The sequence below is a fragment of the Molothrus aeneus genome, chromosome 13 (genome assembly GCF_037042795.1).
Source record: "Molothrus aeneus isolate 106 chromosome 13, BPBGC_Maene_1.0, whole genome shotgun sequence".
In the NCBI taxonomy this organism is placed as follows: Eukaryota; Metazoa; Chordata; class Aves; order Passeriformes; family Icteridae; genus Molothrus; species Molothrus aeneus.
The window spans coordinates 10,671,148-10,687,094 of record NC_089658.1 but is presented as its reverse complement, the minus strand read 5'-3'; the positions used below and the strand labels follow the sequence as shown (position 1 = coordinate 10,687,094).

The following is a 15,947-nucleotide window of genomic DNA, read 5'->3' as shown; positions in this document are numbered from 1 at the left end:
ACAGCATCCTTCTCATTTCTAATTCTATCACAGGGATCCACCACCCACAGCTGAATGGTGGCACTGAATCCAGCAACACCATGACACCAACTTGGGGCCCTGCGACAGCCTTTTCAAAGGTAGGCTGCTTTATGTCACCTCTAAAGTAGGGGAGGCAGGTAGAGGGGGCTTGTATTTACTTTCCTGCCTTTTGAGTTGGATTCCCAACTTATCACTAGGTAAATAGGACTGTTCTGTGAAACTGGTTTTTCAGTCAAATCACTAACAGTGGCCTTTATTCTCCACACAGGTATGTTCCCCAGTTCTTGGGACAGAAGAGACATGTCTTACCTGTCTGAGATTCAGCCTGAATACATTCACATGTCTTCTCCACCTGCAATTCAGTATGAGAAATCCAGTTAGTCAGAACTCTGCCATTATTTTGTTATACTTAGGGCTCAAACTAAAGTGAGCATAGCACTATTTTCACTTACCTTATTGTTGTCATTGCACAGTCTACTAATTGACACATAGTGTCTAATCTTTCTGCAGGCAAAAAACAGCGAGTTAATTCCCATCCAAACCTCAGCTCTAATTCAGTGCTGACACTTGGGTGCTCCAAAGGCTCAATTTGGGGACCAGTGGAAGTTGCATAAAAATCTAGACATGCTTGAATCTTGCCCATGATCAAAGCATACAGTGACCTCATCCCACAACAACCCTTGGCAAGAGCCATGGAAGGAGCACAGAAGAGTGAGCATGGCAGGACACAGTACAGGGGCTCAGTGGAACAGGATGTAGGTCCTGGACACCAACATGAAGCACAGAAAGACCAGAGGGTGCACTTGCACTTCAGGGAGAATTAGAAGAGTCAGTCACAACTGAGCACATCTGCATCTTTGGCTCCTTTTGGGGGAGAATTAGAATTTCACTTTCCCTGCACACAACATATAAAGTTGATTTTGCCCCAAGGAATTAAGTGCAGAGGTCTGAGGCACCCCTCCTTGCATAAACTTCCATTATACTCAGCAGCAGGATAATCCAATATCTGCTGGAGGCAACTGAACTCTAAACTGAGCCTTCATTCAGACACAATTCAAGACTTCAGCTTGCACACTTACCCTCCCTGTCCAATGACAGGTAGTATCTTCACATTTTGTTGTATGCTATCTCCATTTTTCTTTTTCGCATAGTACATTCCTTGCCATTCCTGAAAAAATAATTCAAGTGGAAGGAAGTTCAGATAAAACATGAAGAGAAGCTGTAGCTCCATACCTTCTTTCACTGAAAGCAGCCTCACAATACAATACCAGGTAGTACTGCTTAAACTGTGCTCAAAACCTCAAATTTCTCCCCTGTAACTAACCCGTAGGTCTCTGTGCTGCTGCTAATGCAAGACAACTTCCAGAGGAGCAGCCTGGGAACACTGTAAGGGCAACAGCTGAACTCAGGAAATGTGGGAATTAGCTGCATTCTCTTCCCCATCCTACCTCAATGGTGTTGCAGGTCATTTTGGGCAGAGCTGGCAAAGAGCCTGTGAGAGCAGGAGCTCAGACCAAGCTCTGCCTGGAGCAGAGCCCCTGGGCTGCAGGTGTGGGTTCCCAGGGACCCAGGACAGGAAGGTCACTGCAAAGCTGCTACAGCACCCTCATCACCTCCCCTGCTGGATACACCATCTCTCCTGCATGGCTGGGATGTCTTATCACTGAGTAACACTGAATGTATCTGTGACTCAAAGTGCTTTGGTATCCCAGCACATTTACTTTCCATACTGTCAGTTTACTATCAAACACAGCAGAGATTTATTCTCTTTCTTTTAAAGCAGAAGAGAGCCCAGTAGAATAGCTCCTGGATAACTGCCTCCCCTCTAAAAGCACTCTGGTTTTAGGATTGCCCATTCCATCCCTAGAATAGCTGTTGGTGGTCTTTTTTAACAGATGCATATTTTGAGCTGGTCATTTACTAAATAGCAAGTGATAAATGAATAATTAAATCCATCTTCTATGTTCACTTAACACAAACTTTCAGGCCAATCGCTGTACTTCAGTTGAGCTCAACAAACTAGATCAGATCTTATGTATGTGAAAACACCCTCAGGAGGCACACAATATGTATTTATTTATGTAAGACTGACAGATTTCTCAGTCAAGCTGGCCAGAACACAGGTACAGAGAGAATAGTTTTACATTTATGTGGATGGAGCCAGCAAATAAAGACTCCAGCCCACACAGAACTGCATGGTGACAGGCTGTACAGAAAAAAAAAAAATGAAAGGCTTTTCTGAGGATCTGTCAGAGAAAAGAATTGTGAATAACAAACTGTGTAGTGAGCATGTCTTCCGTGAGCTGCTTGAGGAATACAAATGAAGATAAAGCAAGCACCACAAAATTGAATGCTCTCATAATTAAAAGTATTCACATCAATAGTTTCCTGACAACCAGGATGAGGTAGAGATGAGTAATTGATCTCTAACCCAGGTAATAAACCCAGGATGTGCACAAAGGGGTGAAGTCATAAACTGCAGATTGGATAATTCCCTCATTGAAAGTGTATCCTTTTCAAGGCAGGTTATTCACTAATGTGTTCTTCTTAGTCAACAGATCGATTTTTTAACTTGCGAATTTCTAAAACCTGTGAAACTGTGGCAGGAAATGTGTGAGGGAAAAGGTCAGTGCAATTCTGAGAAGCAGGAGGTCCAAGCCAAACTCCTGCTGGTAGGTGAAGTTCTCCCAGGGATGTCACTTAAACATATTTTAAGAACACCATATGCTCTCTCCCAGAGCCTCTGTCAGCAATCCAGCAGAGAAGAGCTGTTCCCAAGATGGGCTGTCACTCAAGCCCATGGTTAGGTCTGCACTGGAGCCACACAAGCTCCATGCCCAGCTCCTGCTGTGGGGATGCTGGGATCAAACCAGAGCAAAGAGCAATCCCAGCAAAGCCCACAGTGCCACTCCCTACAGTGTGCATCAGTGCTGAGCTTCCAAACTCCACGAGGAAGGCCAAGGCACACATCCATCCACAGTGAGGAACCCCCCAGCTCAGCCTTCCTTTTAGACTGGGGCTTCCTGCACCAGACAGCAAAGTTCAGCAAACTGCTTGCAGAAAACAGAGCAAATCAAAATAACCACCATGAACACAGTCTCACAGAACTGCAGGCTGAGCTAGGAAGGTGCTGCCACAGACCTTTATCACAGAGAGGGATTGCTCTCCCACCCCCTCTGGAAAGACCTTGCAAACAGTTCCCAAAGGGGGAGAGGAATTGCATGGCTTGTCTGCTTCACCAGTAGGGGTTCACCTCACTGCAGGAAAAGCAAAACTAAAGCAGACTGCAGAGATCAGAGGCACCAGGAATTCTAGTCAGAGTTGCACGTTTCATCTTAATGGATGCAATTTGAATCATGAAACAGAAGAATAAAGAAAAGCACAACTCTTTTTAAACTCCTCAAGTATGGATGGATGAACATTTCAATAACACTGGCTTCTGGCAAATTACAGACAGCTGTAGTAACAAAAAATTAACTTCCAGAGATATGTTTTTTGCTAAGAGAAACAACATCCTGACCCAAGAATCCCTACGTACTTTCCAATTTCCAAGTTTTGAGTATAACACCTATGAACTTCTGTTTTATTATACTGAACTTGCTCACAGCACTACACTTGTCAGCACAACAGGTGAAATGCTGCAAGAGTCCCTCTTCCTAAATACCATTTAAAGACAAGATAAATTGCATGCAGCTTAGATTTTTCCAAAGATCTGAAAAACTTGCTTTCTTATTATTTTTATTACTCTGTTAGTATAGTACCATATTTGTTCAAAACAAAAGTCAAACCTGTTGACAGGAGATTATCACAGCAGCAGTTTCCTTTTTTTGTAACCTACACAAACCTACACTAACCTACTTTGCTGTAGCCAAAATATGGCCTATTGTAGTGAGAAGCAGTCTTCTAAATTTAGGATACAAAGAAATCACAGGTCTGAAAACTACACACAGACCATGTCAGAATGATCCAGGTAACTCAGGCACCTCTGAAAATGCTGTAATATCTTGACACAAATGATTTCAAAACTTCAAGTATTTCCAAGGTTGTTCCTCACAGTTAATCTCTACTTGCAAATTATTCCTGTAATAATTTAACTGGCAATTAATTTTTATATTAATATAGAAATTTAAGGTTACATAGATTACATATTATAAAATGTTCCACAGGGAAACACAGAACACCTGCAAAGAGAATATATCCATCTAAAACAGCTTAGGCTGCTCAGACAGACAGGTTTAAGTAGGCAGTATTTCATTAGCCCTCACTGTTAAAGCCACACAGTCAGGAGTAAAATTAGTACAAGGAAGGAGATGAATTAGATTTAGATTTCTATCACTCATGAGTAAAATATATTTCCATTATTAATGAATTTTTTATCAGCTCACTAAAATATTAAAAAATTTTATCACTTTATATCTTGAGAATTGATGGTGCGGATTTAAAGCCTGACACATCTAATGTGTTTGAATTATAACTTAATAAATACTCCCTCCTAACATCAGTTTTGTATTGCACACATTTACTGAAATAACTTCATTCAGGCAACAGAAGTGTGAAGCCCCATAATCCAAATTACTGTCTGGGACCTCTTCCAACAGGCAAACACTCCTGGAAATGAGTGACAAAATCTCCTTGAAATGCACCTGGAATCTGCACCCAGCTTTTGCCACTGAGTGCTGTGTCAGCACCCTGACCCCCAGAGCACGACTCACCACAACCTTGCATTTGTACTTTTAGGTCCAGAGTGCCCTGATTCCCTTGGGAATTCCCTTCCCACCTCCCTGCCCTGTGCCAATGCTGTGCTGCTTCCCAGGACAGTGCCCTGGGCCATGGAGCATCATCCAACACAGCCCTTCCCAAACCCCTCTGTGCAGCCTCCATCATCTGCTCCCTACAAGGCACTCTGACATGTTCAATGACATCAGGAACCAGCTCCTCTCTGAGCAATGAACCTCTCTAATGGAAATCCATTAGACAGCTCCCATGCCATTAGGGAATTAAACAGACTGGCAGCTGGCACCTGACACTGCCTATCACTTTCAAGTGATATTGCAAATGTCTCCTTGGTATTTTTACATTCTGAACTTGCAAATCAGCTTCCACATTTCATGGTGAAATTCTTCAATATGGTACTTTTCTCATTTACATAGCACCAGATAACATGTGCATCCATCTCATTTTTCTTCGGTACTCCCACACCATTTGCTATGAACAGCATAAATTATAAAGAAACACAGCAAGTCACTGATTTTTGCAAAACAAGTATCTCTACCAAGAAAGAAAAGAGAAAGAAGCCCTTAAAAATGAAAAATTGCTTACTTCCTGTTCTTGTTTTAAGTTGCAAATGCTATGTGTCTGTGAAGCTGCAAGTCACAATGTGTTTCACTGCTGGACTACAATAACTTTTACAGGTAGCAAATAAAAGTGATACAATGTCATTACTCACCTTTCCTATCTTTATGCAGGAATTAATAGTATCTAGGAAATCAGCTTTTTTTTCATTTATAGGCACTTCTGTTAATTCCTTTTCTATTAGTTCACCTATTTGATAGCCCATCATTGTTTCAAAAGCAGGATTGACGTACTGTGAGATAAAAAAAAAAAACAAATACCCATTCAACAGTATACTTAAAACACAAGAGAATCCCTTGTTTTGCTTGCTTAACCAGGAGATCTCTTTCCCAGCCTGAAATAAATGTCTGCATGTACTATTCCTGAGAGAGATGCTCCCATTTTTTCTTTGTGAAGCAAACCAGGAATTTCCATGCTAGAACAGTTGTGCAGAGTGTGTGCATGTCAGCAAAGAGAGGGAAATTACACAAACAGCTGAGTATCACATATCCACAGACTTTAGACAGACAACATAAATTCCTGAAAAACTGGCCCTGTCAGTTCCCAAACCAATAAACCTCAAACCTACCCCAGTGTTCCTAAAAATCACCAACTGGATGTTTGAATACCATAGGAATATTGTCCATATCTACTGGCAAATTCATCACCTTATTCTGTGTCAGGGCCAGCCATCCCTATCCCCCTGTGCAGGCCAAGCCCAGCCAAGCAGAGTGGAAGCAGTGGGATTTAATAAAGCAGGCTGCTCCCTGAAGTGAATGTTGCATTTCACTGCAGTTTTTGGCCCTTGCCCAACAAAGCTGGACATGGGTACCAAGAGCCCACCCCCTCCTGGCCTCTCAGTGCTGAGTTACAAGCACAGTCCTGGCACAGCAGCTTCTGAAAGCCTTTACAACTCACGATGTTTCCATGTGAGAGAAAGGAAAAGCCACTCTACATCTAATGGCTCTCCTCTAAAAGCTCCTTCCCCAAGGAACCCTTCCTTCCCCTCCCTGAGCCTGCTGGAGCTCCAGGACTCCTGCAGTGTCACATCTCTCAAACCCTGGGGCTGTCAGCAGAGGGACGGAGTCTGGTCTGCAAAAAGTGTATTTAAAACAACTTCAGGATGTGTTCTGTTATTTTTGTAAAAGGGATGAAGAAGGCACATCCTTCAATGAAGTTGCCATTGTCAAGATTTGGCTCAAGAAGGTACAATTTGTGTGCATGTTATAATTCCCAGGGGCTTAGACTCAAGCTCTTTACTGATAATAAAATCACTTGTCACTGCTTCATGGCTAGGGCTGGAACTAACTCCTTTAAAAAGATGATGGTCTTCAGAACTGCAAAACTAAGCACAATTTCTTTTCCCTGTTTTAAAGAAATTTCTAAGAGAGGATTACATTCAAAAACAGTTGGCCCAAAAATTCTGATACATCAAACAGTATCAAATTTTAGGAAAAAAAAGTACAATTATTTGAATAGAACATCCATTATATTTTAAAGAGCATCAAACTAACATCAAATATTTTTGGAAAAGAGTGCACATAAGCCAGTGGCTGCATTCATTTTCGACACAGAGAAGGAATGAATAATTGAGATAAGGAATCAATATAAAAAATAGAAACAAGAGAGTAAATTCTTATTCATTCAGAAACAACAATCTCCCTTAGAATTTATTTGATTTATGCCAGACACTTTAAATGGAGAAAATTCTACTCTACAGCTAAACTCACTTCAATCTTTTAGAACCATTAAGTTAGATTAGATTCTTGTGCTGTAAGAAAGACCAAGTGTAATCATAGACAAAATAAAACACAGAGGATTTTTTTGTAGTTATGACTGGAACAAACCTGTATTACATGGTCTTCACTTGTGATCTCAATGGCTTCTTGACTTTTCTCTAATGCTGTAAATAATGAATTACATGCCCTGGAGAAAAAAGAAAAAGGCATGAAAAAATTTTATCCACTTTATTCTTCTTATATATGAAAATAAAGTATTACAACTCCATGCTGAATAATGTTGCAGTCTAACAATTAATGTATTTTCTTCAAGTAACTGACATTCTATAATTAACTACGCAAATTAAAATAAATACTCTATTAAAGATCTGGCAAAATTGAAAATTCTGTGTTGATAATAATTTTGGTAAAATTACCTTAGTTTGAATTGTGCCTGCACCTGTCCAAATTCCAGCTGAATCAACTCATTGTAACAGGCCATTCTACTAGAATTTTCTACATATCTCTGCAAATAAAAGGTTAGAAATATTTCATTAATACACATTCCTGTCTGCAAGGATTTGAAGCTCTGATTTCTTTTGCTTGCTAAAGAACCAGAAAAGGAGTAGATATGCCAAAAATGAACATGCTGGGACACGAGCAAGGAGAGATTATTTTTTGGTACTAGCAACACTTTTCAAGTTACTGCATTTTGAAAAGGTGACAGATCCTCATGGCAATGAGGTTCTGCCAACCTGTTTATTCTCTGTAATTGTCAGCAGGATCGTTGTAATTTTTTTAAATCTACTTTTAGCTTTCTTATAATAACAATGAAAAAGTTATGTCTCAAGTAGTTAAAATTTTAAATTATTACAAGTTTCCAACTGCTAATATACCAAATTGTCTATATAGATGAAAATAAATTTTCTGTGAAATATACCTTTATTGACCTTGGGGTTTTTCTCGCAATGATCTCAGTATTTTCACTTTTTAAAAACCATTTCATATTTACCAGGTATGAGCCTGAATGTTAAATCTTTGTTCACACTAAACTCCCACAGACATGGATATTTTGGGCAGGACAACTGATTATCACAGGTAAGCCACCACAATCTAAGCTACTAAACAAAATTTTCTATGCTTTGCCATTAGCCCCATTTCCAAGGCTCTGATCCATAAATAATTCAGAACCTGTGCTGAATTACTTATGTGCCCTCTGGAATGACTCTGTTCATATAAATGCCATTATCTTCAGGCTGTAGCATTTCCTGGATCAGGCCCATACTAGGAATAAGCAGATGGGTGCAAATGGAATGTGATGGAACAGCAAAAATCTGGTGAGCGTGCAACCAAATATTTGGAATTGTGCTGTAAATCAGGCCCAACCTTGTTCTAGTGTCAGCTGAAGGCAATAAGGTGCCCAATTAACTGATACATTAATTAGCACCTTTTCTGCTCAGCTGGAACAGTTGCCAAGGAACAGATTCAATGCAATACTTCTCAGGTGCCTCCAAACAATAGCTAATAGCACTTGACAGTGTGTGAAGCCTGTTTACAATGGGAATTGGCATTTGACAGAAGAAATTTCCCACAGCACATTCTGTTGTTCACTGCAAGCTGCTCTCTGACTCTGCCACTAATCAATTTGTCAATGTCAACTTTTCAAGGAAAGGATCATGTATTTAATCTGAAATAAATGCTTGAAGTAGAGAAGTCTCAGTCCCACTCCTCACATCCCCAAGAGTGTCATGTCAACGTTCAGAATTGGGACACAAGAATGAGCAGCACAAAAAGAATCTACAGGTTGGATCACTGACACAAATGGTGACTGACAGCCAAACTTCTGGAGAGCTTCTTGCATGACAATTTTGAAATGTCAGAGCAAGGCAGCTGAGTATAGCACGTACCCTTGTGAAGCCAGCAGAGATCAGGGGCAATATGGATGACTCCTCACGATCAGTGTGCCTTTGAAACAAGGAGGATAAATCAGAGATTTTGTAATTAACTCAGACCAAATTTCACAATCCATTCATCTACTTGTACCCAAGATGTCACACTGAGGCTAATGCTGCTAGATCCTTACAGGATATAGGAATAAAACATATTTTTTGTATTTTTTATAAGCTTTCATCTTTGGCATGGATAAGCCAAAATGTTATTTTCCTTCATGCACGTAATGAGCTGCTTACATCAAAAAAACTCTAATGCTTCAAGGAAACCAATTATTGAGCTAGATAATTGGACTTTTTCTGTGCTGGATCCTTGTTGTTTATGCTGGCATTAGTCAGAAATGCACCTGAAAGTCCGCACAGCCAAAGTTTTAAGAAATTACTTGTTATCTGAATGTACCAAATCTTAGATGGGCAACTCAAGGTAGCTGAATGAAGATGGATTTTCTAGTGTTGCCTACCCACTGCCTTCTAGTAATTCACATTTGGGACACATTCCCAAATTAAGTATCTGAATAATCTGGCTATACTAACTGTTAAAAGACCCTTCAACATACATGAATGTATGGCTGGAATCAGGAAGAAAGGCCATTATGGGAAGTGTCTGTCAATAAGCAGATTGAAGCTGGTCATGTTTAGCACAGGGCACAATAGCTTGGATTTATGCAGGAAGTTTTGGATCTTGAAATGTTTAATTAGGGTCTTTTTCTCTGGTAGATATGGTAGTGTATTTTTAATGGTAAATTTCAACACCTCAGAATTGTTTGTCAGAATTAATGTGTTCTGAGTAATGGCCATTCCCAAATTATACTTGGAGGAAATTATCTTCCACTTATTTAATTTCATTAAATACACATAATTTCTTCATTTTTTACATTTACATTATTTTACAAGTAATGTTTTCAAAGGAAGGGGAAGGAAATAGCATATGCAGTACTTTACTGAGATGTCATAATCTCTTTTGCTTTTAAAACTGCTGTGGTCAGATGATACTTTGTACTGATCAAACTGTTCTGTATCACTTTTCATACTCAGCAGATCTCTGGTTTTCACTGAGATTATGCATATTGAAAGGCATTATAAGAATGCAAAGATTATGCATATAAGAAAGGTTCAAAACACAGATGTGCAAGACAGTTTTGTACAGGATGTTGCAGAAGTTGTTTGAAACATACTGTGAAAGCCTGCAGTGATGGGGGGGAGTGTAAGGAGGAACCCAAAACAAAACTCAAAGTGAAATTCTTGAGTAAAAAACCCAGCAATTAAAAAAATAATTTCTGTCCCAATCCTATGGTCAAGTATAGTAAAAACTATGGTACAGCACATTATTATTAGTACAGTAGGAAGTTCTCATTCAGGTTTTTTAATGTTAATGGTTTTTCAGTTTTACTTTTACAATGGTAAGATTCACAGTTTTGACGACAGGGGAAAGGAAAGATATGAGTATTTACCTTTGTACTACACAAATAATGACTGTATTTTCTGAGGCTTTTGTTGTTCTGATAGACCTTTAAATAAAAAGCAAACCATTTAAATTCTTTTTAAGTTCACATTTCAGAAAACATGACTTTACAGAACCTTCAGACAGCACTTTTCTCAAAATATCTTTTTAAAATCATTTAACAACAAAACAAATGTCAAATCCCGAGCCTGTTGCTGAGAAAGGAGAATAAATGATATCTGAGACTCCATGAACATAGATCAATCTACAACTCAAGTACTCCCAGTGGGGGAATAGCAAAAAATATCCTCTCTGAAACAGCATCTAATGGACTTGTTTGAAGGGCTTGGCCTCACTCATTTAAGGTGCATTTCACTGAATTCTGGGGCAGATTGGTAAAAATGGGATACAGGGAACAGCACTGCTATCTAGTGTTGGCCTGACAAAGATCTTATCTACTTGTCTCAGTCCAGCAAGAGCCTTTGCCCCAGCACAGTCCCCAGGGCACACAGTGTGACCCTGGCACCCATCCCACAGCCTTGTCCAGTCCGGACACGTTCCCAAGGTGATTTCACTGCAAAGCCTCTGGAGCAAGGCACTGCTGCCTGTCCAGGCTCTGTGGAGAGACACTCAAAGGCAAATCCTTTGCTCCTTTTTTCACGCTTCACAGCAGTTTCTAAAACTAATTTTTGGAATCTGTTGACAATTTTGCTCTTCATAATGTATTTTCAAATGTTGTAGATATGGAAATGTGCACACCAAACACTGCCTGCTAGCATTGGGAGTTATTCAACAAGAAGTGACATCCCAAAACAATTAGAACATTAATGAAGTGAATTAATTAATAAAGGTGCTTGGTGGCATATGCTATCTTTGCAGTTCATTTAGTGTGAAAACAAGGAACCAGGTATTAGAAAAAAATACTGAAATAACATAAGAAAAAAAAATACCCAACAGTTCACTATGGCAACAAACTTGTACACTGTGTGTCCAAGCCAGATGGAGCTTCAGAGACCCTAGGACACAACCAAAAATGCTGCTGCTATCAGATGTAAAGTAACAGTACTGTTACTGAAGTAACAGTATTTGATGCTGCCAGTGCACACCTGTCTAAAACCAAAAAAAAAATCACTGCTCTATAGTTTATAAAAACATCATATAAAATCAAAAAACCTTTGATACTGTGTTAACTATACTGTTAATAAGCATTAATTACACTGAAACGGTGCTTACCTGCATAATGCTTCTGCATCGAAGTATCTGGAATGTCTATGGTCAATGATGATAATGTCATGGTGCTTATCTAGAAAACATTCCAGTGCAGACTGAGGTGTCCTGGCAAGATTGCAGCGGAATCCAGCCTTGTCACACGCCCAGCGGAACCCGCTGCTCTGCTCGTCCTCCTCAGCAAACACCAAAAGTACCTGGGGTGGAGACAGCAGTGGGGCATCACAAACAAGTCTTTCACTTACAGGAGATTCTGTGACTTTGCCCTGTTCTTACCATGGATTTTAAAGACACTTTTGAGGCTTAATCCATTGTTTTTAAGAGAATGGCTTTCTACAGACCACTGATTTTCTTATAGTTATCTGTATACAGAGGTGTTTCAAGAGGGTGCAACAGTCTGCCCAAGCCATGGCATGCCCACATGGGAAGAACAAGTTTTGGAACTGCCTCTCTTGTCATTATCTACAGAGAGAGCTCAGGCAATCAGCTGAGACAAGATGCCTGAGTGTACATGAACCAACAGTGAGTCCACTTCCCTGAAACTGTCTCACATGCAGCCTTTTTCTTGGGGTTTATTTTTCTTGCCAGGGTCATATTCCAGAAAAGAGGGAAAAAAAAACCCAAAAACCTCGACAACAACAACAACAAAACCCCACAGTTCATCTTGTGTGAATAAGTATTTAATGCTGCTTCAATGGCATGACAAAAAATCTGCTTTCCTTTCCATCTCATCCTAATTCCCCAAAGTACTGGATGCTGCCCACTCTGGGGTTTCTGGAAATTTTGGACAGGCTGGTCAAAAGGACCTCATGCCAAACTGAACTCATAAGCAGCACCACTGTATATGGAGTATGTCCCTATGTGACTCCTACACAAAGCCTGCCATGGGATTTATATGACAGAAGGAGATTATCATAGCTGAAATCCAGAACTGGAGGTCAGACCTGTGAGCCACTATTGGCTCTGCCCTAACTTGCCTTGTAATTGCTAGTAACTAATCTCTCTAAGCCTTTTTAAAATCAACACAATGCCTATAGACTAAAAGTATGATAAGGCCCAATTCCTTTAAAATGTATTTCCAGTTCTAGGATTTAATACATCAAAGAAGATGAACAAAGTCTGCCAAGGAAGACTCACTGATGCAATTGTGCTTTGTGTCAGGATAATGTTTGCAGAAGAAAACTTCTCTTGCCTGAAAGAATACAGCATGGCAGACTATAGATCTGTGCTGATTTGGGGAATGTCTCAGCACATGCAGCCTTTTGGGAGAGAGGGGTAACTAAGCCAGCATTTGGTCTGTTGTCCCAAGACACCAATCTTTCAGAAGTTGAATCAAGCCACACTCATATATGTTTTGGTCAGTCAAAGTGAAGCATGTGTAACTCACATCACATCCCACTGCTGTTTATCTTCTGTGTGATTTTAGGAACTCCAGTGCTGTTACACTTTGGACCAGGCTGGTGAAATGTCTACCAGTAAATCTTAACATTTCCATGTACTGCATATTTTTGTAAGAATGAAAGATTTTGCACACATTCAGTTCAGGTTCTTTTTATAGCAACCTGCAAAACTGTTTGCAAAAGACATGTCATAGTTTGGGCTGTGTTTAGTCAAGTTAATCTATAAAACTCCTTAAGAGGGGAAGAATGGGTTTCAACAACAGCACAGAAAGTCAGGAGATCCGAGTTGTATGACTGACTCTGGCAAGAATGTGATGTTGCCTACCTTCTCCTTCCCTCATACCTGCCAGCTATGTTACCAGGATAAATCAGCAGCATTTCAGAGTGGTCTACGACTGTACAAACGTGATACAATCATTAAAAACAGCACAGGTGGCAGAAATACTTAAGGACTATTCTGATTTTGGGGAACAGCTGGATGAGGATGTCCTAGGATCTGAGTTTTGATGATATTACTGTTCTGACAATGGCTCAAGAAGATGTTAAACTGCAGTTCTTGAGACAGACATTTTCAAATTATTAGGTCCACATTGCCTTTACTGAGGAGTTTTGCAATTACTGACAGAGGAACATCTTAGATGACTAATGGTTCATTATGCCTTGGGTCATGGGAGAATTTCCAAAGGAAGTCCAAAGGAGTCATATATCTCTAAACCTCATGTCTATCCCAGGCAAAGTAAGGGGACAAATGACATAAACCATTTATTAATGAAGGGATTAAAGAGGATTAATTATTGTCAGTCAGTAATGAACAATTAAAAAATATATTTTGCCAAGCTCACTTCATATCTTTTGTAATGATATTGCAAGTTTGGTTGGCTTGGTATCAGTTTGATGAGATTGTGATTAAGAATTTTACTACCAGTAAAATACAGAATGAGGCACAAACTCAACTGATTACAAGGTAACTGATAGCAGAAAAAATAGATAGCTCTATTTTTATGAGCTGAGAGATGGTTGCAGAAAACAGGCAGAGGTTTTAGGATATCACATAGATAGAATGTCATCATAAAAATCTGTTATGTGGACATTATCTCTTGAGCAAAATTTTCTGTGAAGATCTCTATAATACAAAAAATTCCAGTCAAAAATTTTAACATCAATGATATTTTAGAAATCAAGACTTCAGTTTGAACTGCTGTGTTACCTGAAGTTGATCTTGATGAAGTCTCATAGGGCCAAACTGCACATCTGTTACTGGTGCCTAGAAGAAAGAAGAAGGGAACTTATTAATGAATAATACCTAAGGAAGAAGAAAAATGATCTCTGTTATCTCTCCTCCATGGGAAGGAGGGCAATGACCACATGTGCGGCTTTCCACAACTGTTTCTCTTTTATATCGTTAAACAAACTTCAACATGAATGACTCTTCAACTGGTATAAGACTACTTCTAAAGGAGTTAAACACATAAATACAGAGGGACACTCTAATAGGATTACACAGGTTTTGTTCTTTGAGAATTCCCACCAGGCAAGCATCAGCACTTTCAATGTACTTAAATTTTTTTACCTCTTGTCCAAGAAATAAAAGCTAAAAAGCAGGAATAACAATTTTCCCCATGCAAGATAGGAAACAAAGTCCAACCATTGGTCCTTGGAGTCACATAGACTCTTCAAAAGTAACTGGAGTTTAAAATCAGAAGAAAATAATCTTTGGCAATGCAGTAAATGTAAGATATCTCTGAACTAAAACATTTAAAGAAAAGGGCTGTTGAGCACAAAAGTGGCATTTTTACATTGTTCTTTTTCAAAATTAAAACCCACTCGAAGATCAGATTTATTGCTTTGCAACCTATAATTTTTCCAGTAAGTAGTTTCAAAGAATCATCAGCACATCCCACAGAAAAATCTTTTAGAACTGCATGCTCCACTCTTTTCATGACCTTAATGCTCCATTGCTCAGCCCTAAGGGTATGTAATTCGTGATTTTATTTATTTATCAACTTGGAAGTCATCACTGCAACATTAAATAAGCAACAAACATGAGTCAAGGCAAAATGGCAACACAGTGCCTACAAAAGCATGCCAGGAGCCTGTGTTTGCCTGTCTTGCTTAACTGGGCCTTTAAGAGCTGATGTTCAAATGGCATGGAAGGGTTTCAGATTTATTCAGTCATTGGGGTCAGACTGGCTTCGTTTAAATACACTCCAGTCGTTTCTTTTTGTTTCTGATCTTGAGACCAAAAATCTCTCTTCAGTTGGAAAACTCAAGCTGCTTTACTCTCCCCGGTGGTACATCATCCAATTATTCAAAATCTGCACTGCAAAACAGCAAAGACTTTTGCTGGTAACACACAGAACAGGGGAGAATCCAGCTCTTTGCATCAGTGTTACTGGTTTTGCAGCACTAACAGTAGTACCTATTTGTCCTGAATCAGTAAGATCAGCAGAAATGCCTGAAGGACATGGAGAGAGCATGTCACCTGAGTAACAGATACCTAAAAGATGCCTTTTTACAGTTACTTCTCTGTCCAGAACTGTACTTCAAATCAAACCTTGGACTTTTTGTACTCTCTACCTGGCAGCATAAAACAGGGAATGTTCCATGTGACTGGGCCATGGCCTGAGCTGGAAGGTTCAGATCCAGAGCTGAACCTCACCGGCAGCTGGGGGGATGCAGAACCCCACCTACCACTCCAATGTACCCTTGGACTATCAGTCCCAGCCCAAGGGGAATTTTAACAAATGAGATAAATACAGTATTGCCAGTTACTGCTTTTCAGATGCTCCTTTCTTTTAAGAAGTTTATGAACGAAGAGTAATTGAAGTATTTAAAGGACTGAGCCTGAAAAACACTTTTC

At 39.6% G+C, this 15,947-nt stretch overlaps 1 protein-coding gene across 3 annotated transcripts in view; it reads right to left on the bottom strand.

The window, feature by feature from the left end:
- The window catches only part of PDE8A (phosphodiesterase 8A), a 126,426-nt gene that overhangs the window by 28,639 nt on the left and 81,840 nt on the right, over positions 1-15,947 (bottom strand). For all 3 annotated transcript variants that reach the window (XM_066558446.1, XM_066558443.1, XM_066558444.1), the window contains exons 2-11: positions 14,295-14,351; positions 11,694-11,884; positions 10,471-10,527; positions 8,978-9,035; positions 7,508-7,596; positions 7,200-7,278; positions 5,468-5,605; positions 1,101-1,189; positions 474-525; positions 331-373 (exon numbers count right to left, since the gene is read on the bottom strand). In XM_066558446.1, the coding sequence (XP_066414543.1) occupies positions 331-373; positions 474-525; positions 1,101-1,189; positions 5,468-5,605; positions 7,200-7,278; positions 7,508-7,596; positions 8,978-9,035; positions 10,471-10,527; positions 11,694-11,884; positions 14,295-14,321 (823 nt within the window). In that variant the 5' untranslated portion in view covers positions 14,322-14,351. The remainder of the gene's footprint in view (positions 1-330; positions 374-473; positions 526-1,100; positions 1,190-5,467; positions 5,606-7,199; positions 7,279-7,507; positions 7,597-8,977; positions 9,036-10,470; positions 10,528-11,693; positions 11,885-14,294; positions 14,352-15,947) is intronic.